This window comes from Protopterus annectens, chromosome 6.part0 (assembly GCF_019279795.1).
Source record: "Protopterus annectens isolate FY-2018-M chromosome 6.part0, PAN1.0, whole genome shotgun sequence".
Lineage (NCBI taxonomy): Eukaryota > Metazoa > Chordata > Ceratodontiformes > Protopteridae > Protopterus > Protopterus annectens.
The window spans coordinates 1,198,109,653-1,198,127,474 of record NC_056737.1 but is presented as its reverse complement, the minus strand read 5'-3'; the positions used below and the strand labels follow the sequence as shown (position 1 = coordinate 1,198,127,474).

At 38.9% G+C, this 17,822-nt stretch overlaps 1 protein-coding gene across 1 annotated transcript in view; it reads right to left on the bottom strand.

Moving 5' to 3' along the window:
• Positions 1-17,822, bottom strand: part of LOC122803970 (acrosin-like) — a 165,979-nt gene that overhangs the window by 126,337 nt on the left and 21,820 nt on the right. The window contains exon 2 of the mRNA XM_044073648.1: positions 5,936-6,201. Coding sequence (XP_043929583.1) covers positions 5,936-6,201 — 266 coding nt within the window. The remainder of the gene's footprint in view (positions 1-5,935; positions 6,202-17,822) is intronic.

Below are 17,822 nucleotides of genomic sequence, written 5' to 3'. Positions count from 1 at the left end.
AAGAAAAGGGCGTCGGCTCCGACCAGTCCGTCGGACCCGACCGCCAAAAGACATAGGCAGGCTTCTCCTTCGGCTCCACGGACTTCGGAGCCGAGGGTGGAACGGTCTGCCTCGATGCCTCCAGCCTCGACTCCTCTGGGTTCGAAGCCGACGGCTGGGGCATCGAGAGGCGGATCACCTTCATCGGCTCCACTGATCTCGGAGCCGATGAAGGTTGTCCGCTCAGACACTTCCTCCTCGGCGCCGAAGTCCTCTTCGGCACCGATGGAAATTGGTTTGGACACTCCTTCGGCACCGATAGTTATCGAGTCGCCTCGGAGCCGGTCCCCTAGTCCCTTGGAGCCGTTGGAAAGACCTACTCGGACCCATTCGGTCTCTTCCAGGTCATCAAGGATGTCAGATTCGGACATAGACAGGGTGCTCCAAAGACTGTTCCAGTCCCCAGTCTTTCAGAAATTTGTTTCGGCTCCGACCCAATTGGCTTCGGAGCCGATAGCCCACTCCATTGCCATTCCTCCTCCGACTGCTTCGGCTCCATCGGAGTAGGTGCTGATGGAGCCAGTAGAGATCCTAGGGTCGGCTCCGACCCTTACTCCAACCCCGGCCTTCGGGTCCGAGTTTAGCACACGGACTTCTTCGGCCGGACCCGGGGGTGACGTTTCGGGACCATTGCTGTCGGTTCCGAGCCTCCCTCTCGGTGCTTCGGCCGTGGGACTTCCGTCTGCTATCATGGCTCCGGGGACCGGACCCTCCCAGGATTCTGGGGGTCCGGCTTTCAGAGCTATGAGGAGTGCCTTGGCCAAGTCTTCTTCGGCCATCTCTACGGCTTTACCGGCACCTTCCCTGGGCATGGAGACTGGGTATTTGGCAGTTCCCCTGTCTCTAGGCAGCGGAGCCCCGGGGCCTGAGGTTACCCCACGGGGGGTTCCCCTCCTCCTGAGGGTTCTTCGGAGTTGTCTTTGGAGGAGCCCCCAAGGAAGAGATCGTGCAAGAGGAAGCACGTGGACTCCCCCGACGAGTCTCTTACATCGGACACTGATCTTGATGATGCGGAGGGGTCCCCAAAGTCGTCCTCGGATGATGTCTCATTTGCAGACATTCTAGAGATCCTTAAACGAGGCGGCTGGAATTCCAAACCCCTCCGCTGATGAGTCGGTGTTTCTCAAGGCCTTCGGGCTCAGCCCTCTGCCTCCTGGGTGTCTCCGCCCTTGACGAGCTCCTGGATTTGGTTTGTCGGAGGGCGTGGGAACATCCAGATACTGTGGAACCAGTGCCTTCTCGCCCTAACAAATTTTTGTCTGCCCCACCCGAGAAGGAGTTCTTAACCAAAGGCGTGGCTGTAGATGCCATGGTGGTGGCATCTGCTACCCAGCAGGACGTGGCAGAGGCTTCAACGTCCGTCCATCCCCCTAATAAGGAGTCTAGGAGCATGGACCGGTACGGGAAGCGCACCCTGACTTCAGCGGCCTTTACTCTGAGGTCCCTGAATTATTTGGCACATTTCACCAGACTACAGAGGGATCTGGTCAAGGAGCTCTCAGACTCCCTCTCAGGTAACCTACCTGAGCAGCTAGCCCAGTCGGTTAGCTCTCAGTTGGCTATCCTTAACTCGATTTCTAACTCGTCCATGAGGCTCATTTCCTATGCGGCCGAAGGGGCGGGCAGAGCGGCAGGCACAGGCGTGGCTCTATGGAGACAAGCCTGGCTCCGTTTGTGTCATTTCGCGGAGGCCTTCAAGTCTTCCTTTGCCGACGCTCCCTTTGATGGGTCCTCTTTGTTTGGACCCAAGGTAAAAGACACTCTTACCCGCTGTGAGCAAGAGGGAAAGACTTTATCTGCTGTAGGAGCACGTTATTCCACTCCCTTTCAGCCTTATCCCAAGGCTAAAAGAGGAGGGAAAATGTGGTTCCGCAAATCACAGAAATTCTTTCCCCAACAGCAGGAAGATTCCCCTTCCAGAGGCAGAGGACGGGGAAATTTTTCTGGGAGACGCCGTCCCAGAGGCAGCAGAGGCCCCCGCAACACTGGAGACCGCGAGTCCTTTCGTGGCTCTTCAGCCTCCCACACTTCATGAGGGATTGCCCAGCTGTGTTGCTCCGGAGCCAGTCGGGTGCCGTTTTGCCAAGCACCTAAAAGCCTGGGAGTCTATTACTCAGGACAGATGGGTGCTTCGGATTATTGCCGGAGGTTACACCATTCCCTTCACACACTCACCCCCCCGTCCAAAAAAATCCCGGACCCACCACCCAGTCAAAGGGAAATTGCAGCCGTAGAAGCTTCAAAGCTGCTAGAAAAAGGAGTCATCCAACCGGTCCCCACAGACCAGATCGGATCCGGAAATTACTCAAGGTTCTTTTTAGTGCCAAAAAAGACAGGGGACCTGAGACCCATTTTGGATCTCAGCAAACTAAACCAGTCCGTCATGAAGTCCAAATTCCGAATGGTCACTTTACAATCCATTCTCCCATTACTGGAGAAAGATGTTTGGATGTGCTCCATAGATCTCAAGGACGCCTATTATCACATACCGATACATCAGGCGTCCAGGAGGTATCTGCGCTTCAGCCTGGGAGACAGTCATTTCCAATTTTGTGCACTGCCCTTTGGTCTCACCACAGCCCCCAGGGTGTTCACCAAGTGTTTGGCAGTAGTGACTGCTCACCTGAGGAGTCTCGGATTCCAAGTGTTTCCCTATCTGGATGACTGGCTCCTGACTGCCACCACCAGGCATCTACTACTAGAGAACCTACAAGCCACCATCTCCCTGGGTGCTTCCCTGGGAATTACATTCAACTGGTCAAAGTCTGTCTTGCTGCCTTCTCAGCACATAAGATTCATAGGAGCAGAGATAGACTCAAAATTAATGTGAATCTTCCTTCCTACCAAAAGGATACAAACATTACAAGGTCAAGCCCGAGCCCTGCTTCTAAGATCCAAAGCCCCAGCCAGGATGGTCCTGCAACTTTTAGGTTCAATGTCTGCCACGGTTCTCCTAGTTCCTCTGGCAAGATTGCACATGAGGATTCTTCAGTGGCTGTTATCGACACAATGATCTTTTCAGGATCTCCCCCTCAATCATCACATACTGATTACAGAAACGTGCAAACGGGACCTCCGCTGGTGGCTTCTACCATCCAATCTGAATCAGGGAAGACCTTTTGTTATACCTCCTCCGGTGGCCACCTTGACAACGGATGCCTCCCAGACGGGGGGGGGGCATTGTCTGGGCAGGTCAGTTCAGGGTTCTTGGCTTCCAAACGAAACATTTCTCCATATCAATGTGTTGGAAATGAGGGCTGTACTTCTGTCCCTACAAGCCCTCCACAAGTTTCTCCCTCAAGGCATTATCGCTATCCACACAGACAACATGTCGGTGGTCTGGTATCTAAACAAACAAGGAGGGACCAGATCTTACCCCTTTGCAGAGAGGCCATGAGGGTGTGGGAATGGGCAGTGGCTACCAACCGCTTCCTGGTAGCGACCCACATTCCAGGAAAATCCAATCTATTGGCAGACAGACTGAGCAGGACTATTCTCTCTCCTCACGAGTGGTCCCTGAACGAAACAGTAGCAGCTCAGATTTTCAAAGATGGGGGATTCCGTGCTGCGACCTGTTTGCAACACCACAAAACACGAAGTGCAAAGGTTCTTTTCCTTGACCCGCATCAAGGGAGGCAGCTACGGATGCTCTAGTCCAACCTTGGCCAACAGGACTGCTTTATGCTTTCCTCCGGTTCCACTCCTCCCCAAAGTCATCCAGAAAGCTTCCCAATTGGGGTCCACAATGATTCTAATTGCTCCATACTGGCCTCGTCAGGTATGGTTCCCCTACCTACAGAAATATACTCTGGACGGTCCTTGGTTTTGGATCTAACTCCGGACCTTCTGGTTCATCAGTCGGGACAACAGCACCAGTCCCTTCACACTTTGAAATTAACAGCTTGGCTCCTCCACTTCCGACTTTAGTCAGAAATCACACCTTGGACCCGGAAGTTATTCACATTTTATCTTCAGCCCACAAACCCACCACTAAGAAATTGTATCACAGTAAGTGGAAGAGGTTTGCTATCTGGGCTCAACTCAGAGGCTTAGACCCTATTACTGCCCCGATACCAGAGGTCTTGAAATTTTTAACATCCTTGTTTAATCAAGGATCTTCAGTCTCTACTATTAAAGTCCAACTAGCAGCTATCTCCAAATTTCACGAATCCATAGACCCACCGTTGATGAGCAGCAGATTATGTAAAACTTTCATGAAAGGTGCTGTGCTTTTAAGACCCCCAGTTTTTCATCCTGCGCCTCCGTGGGATCTTGATTTGGTACGTCGTGCCTTAACATCTTCTCCTTTTGAACCGGCTGCTACATGTGAGTTAAAATATCTGTCTTGGAAAACTGCCTTCTTAATTGCAATTACCTCTGCAAGAAGGGTTTCAGAACTTCAAGCCCTATCTATCAAACCACCGTACTTGATTTTTCACAAGGATAGAGTATCACTTAGACCTAATCCATCTTTTGTTCCAAAAGTTTGTTCTAATCTCTGTCTCCAACAATCTCTAGAGCTACCAGTTTTCTTTCCAAAATTTTCAAACAAAGTGGAATATACCTCGCATACGTTGGATGTTCACAGGCAATTGCGCTTCTATCTAGACAGGACTCAACAAATTCGAAAAACAGATCAATTGTTTGTGTCCTTTTCAGATAATAAACTGGGTAAAACCATCACTAAAGCTACTATTGCCAAATGGATTAGAGATTGCATAACTCAGGCTTATTCCTCTTCAAATAAGCAACTTACAACATCTGTCAAAGCTCACTCTACTAGAGCTATGGCTACCTCTATTGCATTTCATTCCAAGCTCGCTATTTCTGAGATTTGTGCTGTGGCTACTTGGTCCAACCCGCACACTTTCATTTCCCACTATAAATTGGATGTGACATCTAAAGGGCGAGCATCATTTGGTTCCACGGTACTCAGGAGTGTTTTCCAGTGAGCCACCCAGGATTTAGGTGCTAGGACGCTGTCCCATCAGTCAGAATGTAGGCGAGATAGGATCACATAACATCTTTTAGTTATGTACTCACCATAACTTCAGATGTTTGGGATCCATCTCGCTACATTCCTAATACCCACCCTCCTTCCCCCTGCCTTGGAGATCAGAAGAGATTGAACGGTTTGAGTTCTACTGTTTTTATCTTGTATCATCTGTCGATGTTATATAAGCAGTGCATGCGTGTGTGCATGTATGCGGACAAACTAGATCTGGGGGACTGGTAGTGGTGCATCCTGGGATATAGTAAGCTCAGCCAATAAGAGACTTCGCTCTTTGGCATAAGCGTGCCGAGTCGGAGCCGAGGGATCGGCTCCGAACCCATCAGTCAGAATGTAGGCGAGATGGATCCCAAACATCTGAAGTTATGGTGAGTACATAACTAAAAGTTTTCCTTTACTGGAAAAAAAAATGAGCATTAAGTGACATGGAAACAGCTCAGCGTGTTAGGCCTATTAAATGGATAGAACATATAAGGCTACCAGTATTGGTAACTATCCAGTGTAATGGTAAGTCATCTTAGTTTTTTATCTGAGTACTTTATGTTTTTCTAATGTTACAGTATTCCTTTCTTTGATATCAGGTTGTGTGTAACAATAAAACATTTTACTTCTTGCTGTAAAGCAGTTTGCTTCTAGCTTGTTGCAGCAGAACAAGACTACAAGCTACTAAAGATATTTATCCTGTAGTCCAGTGTTTGATTCCTGTGTTACTCTGAACATGTCACTTCATCAGACAATGCTCCCAGGTTACCTCTGAAAAAGAGGATTGTGCCTAATGGATGTATATAGCTTAGAAAAGAATATAATGATTAAAAAATAAACAAGTTAAATAGGTCTAATTTTCTCTTGGAAAAATAACAATTATTGTTGGAAAAGGCTACTTACAATGTTCCTCTGTGACTCCCCATCCAGCGATTTCACATCGTGATAAACTTTCAACATCCATGGTCTGATCAGGAAGGCAGGCTACCTGGATATATTCACTTAGTATGACTGGTCTATCCAATTCAATTAACGCAATATCATTTTCCTCTCGCCGTGGATTGTAGCGCTCATGTTTAATAACATGCTTGATACGACGGGACTCCACCTCAGGGCCTAATTCTGATAGTTGGTGACCACCAAGGATTAGCAGCCATTCCTCAAGAATCCTGAAAAATATATTTGACAATTTAGCTGTTCTTTTCAAGTCAGCTACTATATAAGCTAAATTGTCTTTTATGTGTGGTGAGAAACATTTCATAATAAAAAGTGGTGCAGATTTACTGTGCCAGTCCTATGTAAATAAAATACTTGACCCTGTATTCAGACAGAGCAAACTGATTATGACTAAGTGTAATGAAATCACTGATTTTGTTAAGAATACTATTTCAAATTCAACATCAGTTTCTAGTAGCAAACACATATATATATATATATATATATATATATATATATATATATATATATATATATATATGTATATATATATATATATAAAATAATAATAAATATTTCATCATTAATTCTCTATTAGAAAAGCAAAAATTATTTCAGAAATATTTAAAAATAAATCTGGATACAAACAAATATGCAACATGAAGAATTTTAAAACCCTTAGATCCTGACTATTGTACTTAAAATGCAATGTGACAAGACTAGCTATAGAAGCATTTTTAATGTCTCTGATATGTTCGATACTCTTTTTTACCTGTTGTATCATTTGACCTATATACAACTTCTATTTACAATTCTAGCATGATGACCATGTTAAACAGATACTGAGTGTCATTAAAATTGGAGCAAACACAAGAACCCTTATATTTTTCAATCATTTGCTGTACCCCATTATCTAGAGTATGTATGAAGTGGTTCTCCTAAATGTAACACATTTCTATAAGAATTTTTCAAATTACTAGATTTTAGACATTCCTTAGAAGTAGCAATATACTAATGTTTTTTTTTTTTTCAAATGACATGCTACAACCTCCATAACTGGTGCATCAAGTGTAAACATCTGCAAACTCCAAAGATTTATGACTTTTCCCTACTTTGGATTTATACCTTACAGTCTTGCTGTTATCTGTCTCTCTTTTTAAGGAGGAGGACAACTGAGCATCTGAATAACCAGTAATACCAGGTCTTGACAATCTCATGGGCTTGCTGGTTAAACTGCTGGACCTCAGAGAACAAACCCCTAGCCCTAAAAAAATTCCCAAAAGGTAGGGAATTTATCAAGTGAGGAGGATATGTACCAGTAGTATACAAAACATGTTTGCAGAAGTAGGCTTCCTATAAAGCTTGGAATGTAGGTGACAATTATGCACATTAACACACATCCATGTACTGGATTATGGTTCACTGGAAATTATAAGCAAAAGCTAAACCAAAGTTATTAATATGTAAATTGTCAAAAAATTGTTGACATTTCACCTGATACCCCTTTGTCATAAAACATAAGTCATCAATATAGTGTCTCTAAAAGACTATATTTCCCTGGAAATAAATATCACCATATGTACAAACATCCTCTCCTTTTTCCATAGCTAGGCACACACATATAGCATCCATTGTTCTGCCCCATATTTGGTTATAGTGTGTACCGTTAAAATAAAAGCAAATGTCAACCTAACAGAATTTTACTAAATTCAAAATGTCATGTAATGCCACAACATTTACTAAGGTTGCTGCTAAATCTTCCCTCCCCAACATGTGTTTTATGGAATAAAGACTATTTACATCCATTGTAATGAAATTAAATGCTTCCTTTTTTAATTTCTTCAAATCTTTTGGGTTTCTAATATCATGACGGGAATGGACCCCATTCCTAAGTCAAAGTACGATTAAAGTGAATGAAATTAGTATTGTTTCACTCTGTGATGTCAGCCAAAAGTGGTCTTCACAGCACCCACAATGTGCCCAGTAATGACTCCTCCCGCGATTCATACGGAGTTACGTGTATTGGTAGCATATTTAAATATGATGGTAGACTCTTTTTATAAGACCCATTGCTTCTGCTACAATTGGAACTATCTGGGTATCCTTCTTCCACATTGCTGTTGTTTCTGCTTGCAGATCCTGATATTTTATAACCTTGTGTCTCTCTGTACGCAGGACACTGTAGTCACTGGGTGTGGCGATTTTAATGATCAATGCTGCTCTTGTCTTCTTTTCTTGGACTACTATATCCAGTTTTCTATCATCTATCTTTTAAATTGTTGGTAATGGATGATTCCATGTGATGTAGACTTCATAATTTTCTATGATGCTTTGTGGCTCATGTTTCCAGTGCTTCTCAGCCACTTGAAAAACATAATGTTTGGACAATCCCCAGTGCAATAGTGTTGCCACATTATTGCACCTTTCAGTGTACAGGCCCTCTGCCATTAGAATGTCAAAACCAGCAACGAGGTGTGCGACTGTTTCCAGTTTGGTTTTACAAAACCTACATTTATCTGTTTCTCCCACATGTTCAATTGACTTTGTAAACCATTGTGTACATAGACCACTGTCTTGTATGTAGCCTACTATCTTGGGCTGCTAATATTAACCTTTCATCTCTTGGTTTGAATTCACCTCTCCTTAACCATTCCTGCATTCATTCCTGATCAACATGAGGTTCTTCCAGAAGTTTTCTATACTTGCCATTATATTTATGATTTTTCCACATTTCTGGCCTTTTCATCTGGTCCTTCACCTCATATTCTTTGTTTTGTTTTTTGGCACATTCAGTTGCAGTCTGATTTTTATCTACTTCTGGTTTGATTTCCATTCCTGCTTGATGGCATTATGCTTCTGCTAGGTTAAGCATAGAAGACATCTTAAATTTATTCTCCTCATGTTTCAAAACTTTCACTGCATTTGGGTCTCATGTGGTCAGCAGATATGTGTGAAGTCCCACAGTTGCAGATCTGTACATGTAATCAATTTCAAGGAGGCCCATCCCTCCTTCGGAATGGGGAATATATAATCTTGGTATGCACTTCCTTCCATATTACCTTCTTAATGTCCTGTAAAAATGCATACCATCACTAGTATAACACTGCAACTGTACTACAATGGTTTGTAGAAGCAGATCCAGTATCGTACCCACTTGTTTCAGTGGTCCAACCACTTGAGCGACAGTAGGACAGCCCGTGGGATTAATTATGTTGCTATGGATCTTTGGGAAAGTGTGAAACACTGGCAGTTAAGGGCTCCAGTCCACCAATTCCCATCATGCTTTTCATTTAATTATTTTACTTATCAAACGTTTGCTTAAGGGATCAATCTCTAACTTTCACTACATGAATTAAAAGAGTTATCTTGTATTGAAATACAACCAGCTGACAAAGGGGTGGTGTGCTCGTTATGGATAGGGACTTTTATAATTACAAAATGCAGGAGTTGTTGGCAGACTCTGATATGTATTTACAGATTTTAAGCATCATGTCACAAGAATCATTGATAAGGTTGCATTTTTAATTTTTGATTTGGTGACAAGATTGATTACAGAAGATCTGTTTAAGTATTTTAATGTGGAACATCCTGTGATACCCATTTTATATGGGTTACCCAAGATGCATAAAGATTTAATTAGTCCTCCAATCCACCCAGTTGTATCCAGCAGAGTCTGGTTAACATAACCCCTGTCTATCTATGTTGATAAGACTCTTCGTATTGTTTTAGATAAAACACAGAAACTCTAAATCACTCTTAGAAGATCTATATCAGCAGATGGCTCAACTGGTTACCATGAAGGACTAATATTTTGTGACACTGGATGTAGCATCCCTATTCACAGTAATACCTAACACTTGGGACAAAAAGAATATTAAAACCTATTTACATAGGAAAGAAGGTTTTGATTGACAGAGAGAGAGAGAGAGAGAGAGAGAGAGAGATGAGCTTGTCTGTACACTACTCAAATTGATTCTTGAGAACAATATGTTTGTGTTCAGGGACAATTTTTATCTACAGAAGGATGGTGTAGCTATGGGCACAGCTTGTGCCAACAGCTACATCAACCTTGCTGTACCACAATAGGAGCTGGAAGTGGTCCTGGATAACTATATATTTTGTTAACATATTTTATATTATAAGTGGTTTGTTGATGACATCCTTATGTCATGGGGTAGTTTGCTGCAGCTCGTATCTGATTTTGTTAGAAATCTGCATTCTTCAACCACATTTTTGCAGTTTACCTATCAATTTTCCAATGATGAGATAGAATTTCTTGAAGTGACTATCAATAGAACAGTACAGGGAGATTTTAACACTTCTTTGTTTAGGAAACCATGTAAGAAAAATTCCTTGCAGTATAAGAATAACATGCATCCTCGTCAAATACCCAGGAATGTACTCAAAGGTCAATTCCTAAGAGTGATGAGGTTAGGCAGTGATGATGCTGTGTTATATCATGCTTTTCAACAACTGAAAACAGACTTTCTAGCAAGAGGCTATACACATAAGGACATTGAAGCAAGTATAAGTCATGTCCTTTCTGAGAGACAGGGGAGAGGCAGAGCTTATGTTTCTTCACAGACTAGTATATATACCACTATTCCATCTCATGTGGCTGGTAAAATTGTGAGATTTCCCCTCACATATTCAAGTGATGTAAATACTGTTTGTCAGATCATCAAAAAGATTTGGGGAATTTTGACTGTCTCAGATGAGATTAGAGATGTTATAACAGATAGACCACTGTCTTCTTATAGGAATAACTTGAATTTGAAGAGACAATTGTGTTGCAAGAAAGAGGAGACCCCTAGATCACAACGACAGGGAACATACCCATGCCGGGGTTGTTGTGCCTGCAGTTTTATACGTTCAGGTAAGGCATTTAATCATCCCAAGCTAGAATTCTCAGTTGAATGTAATTTCTATGCTGATTGCACCACTAGAAACTTAGTTTATTTATCTTTCTGTGTGCTCTGTCATGTCTTTTATATTGGGAAGACCAATCGCTCCTTTAAGGAGTGCATAGTTGAGCATGACAGAGACATCAGGAATAGAGAGACTGACAATGCTCTAGCAAGACATGTGATAGATGAAGGTCACCACCATCATTTTTTAGTGTTAGAAATGGTAGGAGAAATATTAGGGGTGGTGATCTGAAGAATAAAACTAAGATGAGAGAGCTAGCCTGGACCTCTCTTTGCAGGCAGACTACCCGTGAGTTTAAATGGGATTGTCTCTTTAAATCCAGCTCTACTAGCCCAGCCTCTTCCACATTAAGCATATATAAGTGAATATATTTTTAGGTTAGAGTAGTTTTGTTTTTTATTATGTATATATGTATTTATTTATTTTTCACATTTTTATTTCAAGTATTTAGTCTCTGTGATATACCTCAGTGGTATCTTTTTAAGATGTATGATAGGAAATGATGTCATTGATTAAAGTATTTAAAAGTTGCATGACTAAATTGGTAAATGTATGCTGAAGCGATAGGTATATTGCGAAAGCCCTCACGTTTGTTTTTTTTATTTATTTTGAGTATGTTTTATTAAAGTTATTTTGTTTTAGCTGTGGTGGTTGAGCACTTGTTTTTTTTCTACAATTATATTTGTTTTTAAGTGTCATGCCTTTACTGAGTTAGTCTCCCTTCTTTCTGCATTTTGTATTTCAACTAGGCTTTGCTAGAAATTGGTCAATATTAATGAATTACAATCAGTGCTCTATACCGGTAAATAAATATAAGTGGAAAACTAATTAACTAGTTAACTAATTAACTTCCTCATCAAATAAATAACTGTGAAGTCACTCTTTATAACGTACAGTCTGCCATTCACTTTTACTCAAATTATAAATTACATGTTATTTAGAACAAACTATCAAATATTGTATTACTTCCTTTTTTACTACATCATGCTAAAATGCTAATCTACTCACAATAGATGTTAAGGACCTCTATACTGTTATTCCCCAAGATATAGGTATTGAATTGGTGTCGTTGAACTTAAGAAAGATGAATGCTTCACCCTCTGAAATTTGGTTAATAGAGGAACTACTGGCAATAGTCCTAGCACATAACTATATTACATTTAATAATAAATTTTATCATCAAAAGACGGGAGTTGCTATGGGCTCTCCCTGTGGATCAAGTTTTGCGTACTTGGTCATGAGTTATTGGGAAAAAGAATTTGTGCTTGTGGAGACAGATTTAACCTCCAAAATAATTTTTTATACTAGGTATCTGGATGATATCTTTATTTTATTGGAGGGTGATAAGGAAGTGGCAGATAAACTTGTTGATTATCTTAATTCTAGCACAGATTTTCTTGAATTTACTTTTAAATATGAAGAAAAGGAAATTGCTTATTTAGATGTATTACTAATGAAGAATATTGTGACTCAAAGGTTTGAATCAAAAATTTATAGGAAATTATCCTATTCTAATACATTTCTACATTTCACTAGTGCTCACCCTTTATATCAAAAGAAATCTATGATTAAAAGTCAGGCAGTTAGAGCTGCCAGGATGATCACTAGTAACGAAGATTTCTTAGATGAATGTAGAAATTTGAAAGATATGTTTCTTAATAGAGCATATCCTCTTGAATTTATTAATAATATTCTAGAGGAAGTAATAGCCTAAAGATATAGTGGCTTTTATAAACCTATAATAACTCAGTATGAAGGTGTTGTTAACTCTCTTACTTTATCTACTGAGGCATCTATTTTGAATCCTTTAGATGACCCTAACATTCCTCTACCCTTTGAATATAGTCTTACTCTTACTTTTTGCTCTGACTTTAATTCTTTAAAGGATATTTTTGTAAAAAATTGGAATATCCTAAAAGAAGATAAGGATATTATAGCAAAAGTTGGTATGACACCTAAATTTACTGTTAGGCGTGATCGAATTTTAAACAAATTCTAGATACTATTAATAATAGATCTGTTATTAGGAATAGTCAAAAGGGTATGAATAGTTGTGGTCATTGTCCCTACTCTAAGTTTATAATGGTAGGAAATTCTATTAACATAGAGAATTTCACTTTAAAAAGTAAATCTAAAACTAATTGTAACTCAAAATGATTGTTTATGTTGCCAAATGTCAGTTATGTTCATGTTTTTACGTCGGTAAAACTATCCGACGACTTAGAGATAGGATATATGAACATAATTATAATATAAGGAAAGGTTTACTTGATAATGCCTTGGCAAAACATGTGTCTGAATATCCTACACACACTTTTAAATTCTGGGTACTTGATCAAATAATACCTAATATTAGAGGTGGACCTACCGAATTACAATTAGATCGACTAGAATTAATATGGCAAATTAGATTATTTGCTTATTGTTGGCCTGGTCTAAATGATTTGTGTTCCATTATGGCTATTTTAAAGCTGCGTAGTCTCAATAGATAATTTTTAACAGGATGAATAAGTGTATTTTATTATAATATATCTTTGAGTAGGTAGGCTTACACTATTTTAGTTGAATTAAATTTATTTTATATATTTTTAATAATACATATATGTAAATATAATTTTTATAGAATACACTTATATATGTTTAGAAGTGGGAAGTTTATTTATTTATTTTTATATTAACTGAAGAAAATTAAGAAAACAAGGTACGAAATCCACAAACAGGTAATCACAAGTCCAACAAGTCCCTCGTTAATATAAATGCTAGTTTTATTTTATACAAAAAGCGTTTTCGCCACAGTGAAAAACGCAGCTTCATCAGAAAATACCATATTTTCTGATGAAGCTGCGTTTTTCACTGTGGTGAAAATGCTTTTTGTATAAAATAAAACTAGCGTTTATATTAACGAGGGGCTTGTTGGACTTGTGACTACCTGTTTGTGGATTTCGTACCTTATTTTTATATTAATGTATAGTTGTATTTACTTGTTGATACATCTTTGTGGTGATTATTGTATTTTTGTGCTGTTGTTTCTTTACGTATTTTTAAAATGAGGGGCGTAATGTCAGCTGATCAAATGAAGTTTATTTAAATGGTTAGCTCATAAATTTGTGGTTTTCTGAAGAAGTTCGTACATTGTACGTACGAAAAGCGCTTCATAGTATTTGTGTTTTCAAATTAAATTAGTTCAACGGACCTCTGGATTCCCTTTGTGTGGTTTATAAGTTTTATTTTCTGTTTGGTGCCGAGCATGTCAAGTCCGGGAAATTCTGAAGGTTCCGTAGAACTGGTACCCACTTCGCCCCAGTCTGAAGCTACTGAGAATTCTGAAAAGGATACCAGTATGTTAGTCTTAATTCAGAATCTAGCTCAACAAGTTGAGAGACTCACTGAAAAGGTGGACTGACTTTCGGGTCCTATACCGTTAGTACAACAGCCTGTTTTACTACAACAACTGCCGCATAATGCTAACAACGCCAACTGTAATGGATTATCTTCTTTTGAATTTTGGCGCCATTAATCCTGTTTGTAGCGGAGCGGTAAGAACTGACTGCAGCCCTCCCTCTAGCTCCACTGCAAGCATTCCTTGTGCTCAGAGACTACCGCTTACCCCAGTGACACAGTCTGGTTCTGCTTCTGGGAATAATGGAGTGCAGGCTAACGATAATGCCAGATTGAATATAAGTAATGGCATCGAACCAACATATGCTTCTGTTGCAATGAATTTAGATACTAATAATGCGAATAACCCAGGGCTTATTGGATTACCAAACCTAAATGATTGGCTTAACACTACCAATGGATGGCAACCTACTAATTCGAACAATGGATTGGTGAGTCCGGCTAGGGATATTAATAATATTGCTAATTTACTTAATTCATTTGATCAAGTGTTATTCAAATATAAAAAACTTGCTCTTGAAATTGACTATTTTACTGAATGCATAAGACTTCAAATAGTACCTAAGGGACTACGGATATGGCAATATCCAACTGGTTTAGTCCCTAATTCTAACTTTCACTTAGATCTAATTAAGTTATTTAATAAACAAGAGCTGGAACTTATCGAATTGATGAAGTCTAATTATGCCTTAATGAATGAAGAACTCAAAGATAATATTACTTTGCTTGATACTCAAATTAAATTTCATCCTGATTTTTTTAGATATAAGTTTGAGTATTCAAAGATTTTTGAGACTATTGACTTTTTATTTTTAAAGCCAGATTGACTAAAAATAAGAAAATTCCAAGAGACTGCCAACAATATGATCAGGATATTGCCTACCCAATCCCTCCACCAGCGCAACAATGGAATGGACAGAAACTCAGAGTGGTGATGGACAGAAGTAATGTAGTTCACCCTGATACAAATCCATCTTGTCCTATTTCGGATGTTCAACCAGGTACAGTTCAACATATACTAGATACTTCTGTTTCAAATATTAGTCAACCACTACCATCAACTTCTTTTTCAAGTATTAACGATAATAATAGTAATGGGTCTAATAATGAGGAAGGTTTAAGAAGAAGTGATTGTCTCCTAAACCAATCTAAGAGCAATAACAATGGTTCAATTTCAAATAACATTCGTGTGAATTCTAAACAATCGGGTTTTCAGAGGAGGAAAACCCAGAACAGATGGAATCAGAAGAAGAGATACGGCAAATGGAAATAGTTGATGGGGACCCCACAATAACTTACCATATTATAAAGAATTCCGAGGGTGACTTTTCAATTTATAACTATTCTTCCATGTTCGTGTCTACTGATATAGCCAACCTTTTAGCTAAAGGTCTTACTTTTGTACCCTTGAGAAATATGAACATTACTAACTGTGTTCTGGACTTAAAGTTGTATGTTTGAAAACTTAATTTGGCAATTTTATTGGGGAATACCTTTTCATATAATTATGGTCCACATAGAGTTCCCAGCACCTTTAATCCACCATTGCATAATACTTTATCTATGTATGAAAATATGTGTGAATTAGATCTCAGACATATGCATCATTCAGATAATAATAATAATAAGAATAATCTTACCCTAGATGAAGTTGAATGGCTAAAATATTTAAATGAGACTAATGTACGGATTATGAAACCAGATAAAGGCAGTGGCCTGGTCTTTATGGATCAGGTCGATTATATCAACAAAATGGAGTCTATGCTACTTTCGGATTCATATGTACAAGTCTCTTTAAATGAATATAACCAAGTTATACACAGAATTAAAGGATATATTAATGATTTATACATAGAGCAAAAGATCGATATTGATATGTATGACTACTTGGTTATGCCTTCACCTATTGTGCCAGTGTTGTTTGGGATACCAAAAATCCATAAGGATTTGATAGATCCCCCATTTAGACCAATTGTGAATGGTAGAAATAGTTCAACTTATGCGTGTGCGAAAGTGATTGATGGGGTTCTTAAAAGATATGTTGATCTTGAACCAACTATTTGTAAAGATTCATGGTCCTTTTTAAGGAAGGTTAATGAGCTTACTTTTAATAAAAATGCTAATCTACTCACAATAGATGTTAAGGACCTCTATACTGTTATTCCCCAAGATATAGGTATTGAATGGGTGTCGTTGAACTTAAGAAAGATGAATGCTTCACCCTCTGAAATTTGGTTAATAGAGGAACTACTGACAATAGTCCTAGCACATAACTATATTACATTTAATAATAAATTTTATCATCAAAAGACGGGAGTTGCTATGGGCTCTCCCTGTGGATCAAGTTTTGTGAACTTGGTCATGAGTTATTGGGAAAAATAATTTGTTCTTGTGGAGACAGATTTAACCTCCAAAATAATTTTTTATACTAGGTATCTGGATGATATCTTTATTTTATTGGAGGGTGATAAGGAAGTGGCAGATAAACTTGTTGATTATCTTAATTCTAGCACAGATTTTCTTGAATTTACTTTTAAATATGAAGAAAAGGAAATTGCTTATTTAGATGTATTACTAATGAAGAATATTGTGACTCAAAGGTTTGAATCAAAAATTTATAGGAAATTATCCTATTCTAATACATTTCTACATTTCACTAGTGCTCACCCTTTATATCAAAAGAAATCTATGATTAAAAGTCAGGCAGTTAGAGCTGCCAGGATGATCACTAGTAACGAAGATTTCTTAGATGAATGTAGAAATTTGAAAGATATGTTTCTTAATAGAGCATATCCTCTTGAATTTATTAATAATATTCTAGAGGAAGTAATAGCCAAAAGATATAGTGGCTTTTATAAACCTATAATAACTCAGTATGAAGGTGTTGTTAACTCTCTTACTTTATCTACTGAGACATCTATTTTGAATCCTTTAGATGACCCTAACATTCCTCTACCCTTTGAATATAGTCTTACTCTTACTTTTTGCTCTGACTTTAATTCTTTAAAGGATATTTTTGTAAAAAATTGGAATATCCTAAAAGAAGATAAGGATATTATAGCAAAAGTTGGTATGACACCTAAATTTACTGTTAGGCGTGATCGAATTTTAAACAAATTCTAGATACTATTAATAATAGATCTGTTATTAGGAATAGTCAAAAGGGTATGAATAGTTGTGGTCATTGTCCCTACTCTAAGTTTATAATGGTAGGAAATTCTATTAACATAGAGAATTTCACTTTAAAAAGTAAATCTAAAACTAATTGTAACTCAAAAATGATTGTTTATGTTGCCAAATGTCAGTTATGTTCATGTTTTTACGTCGGTAAAACTATCCGACGACTTAGAGATAGGATATATGAACATAATTATAATATAAGGAAAGGTTTACTTGATAATGCCTTGGCAAAACATGTGTCTGAATATCCTACACACACTTTTAAATTCTGGGTACTTGATCAAATAATACCTAATATTAGAGGTGGACCTACCGAATTACAATTAGATCGACTAGAATTAATATG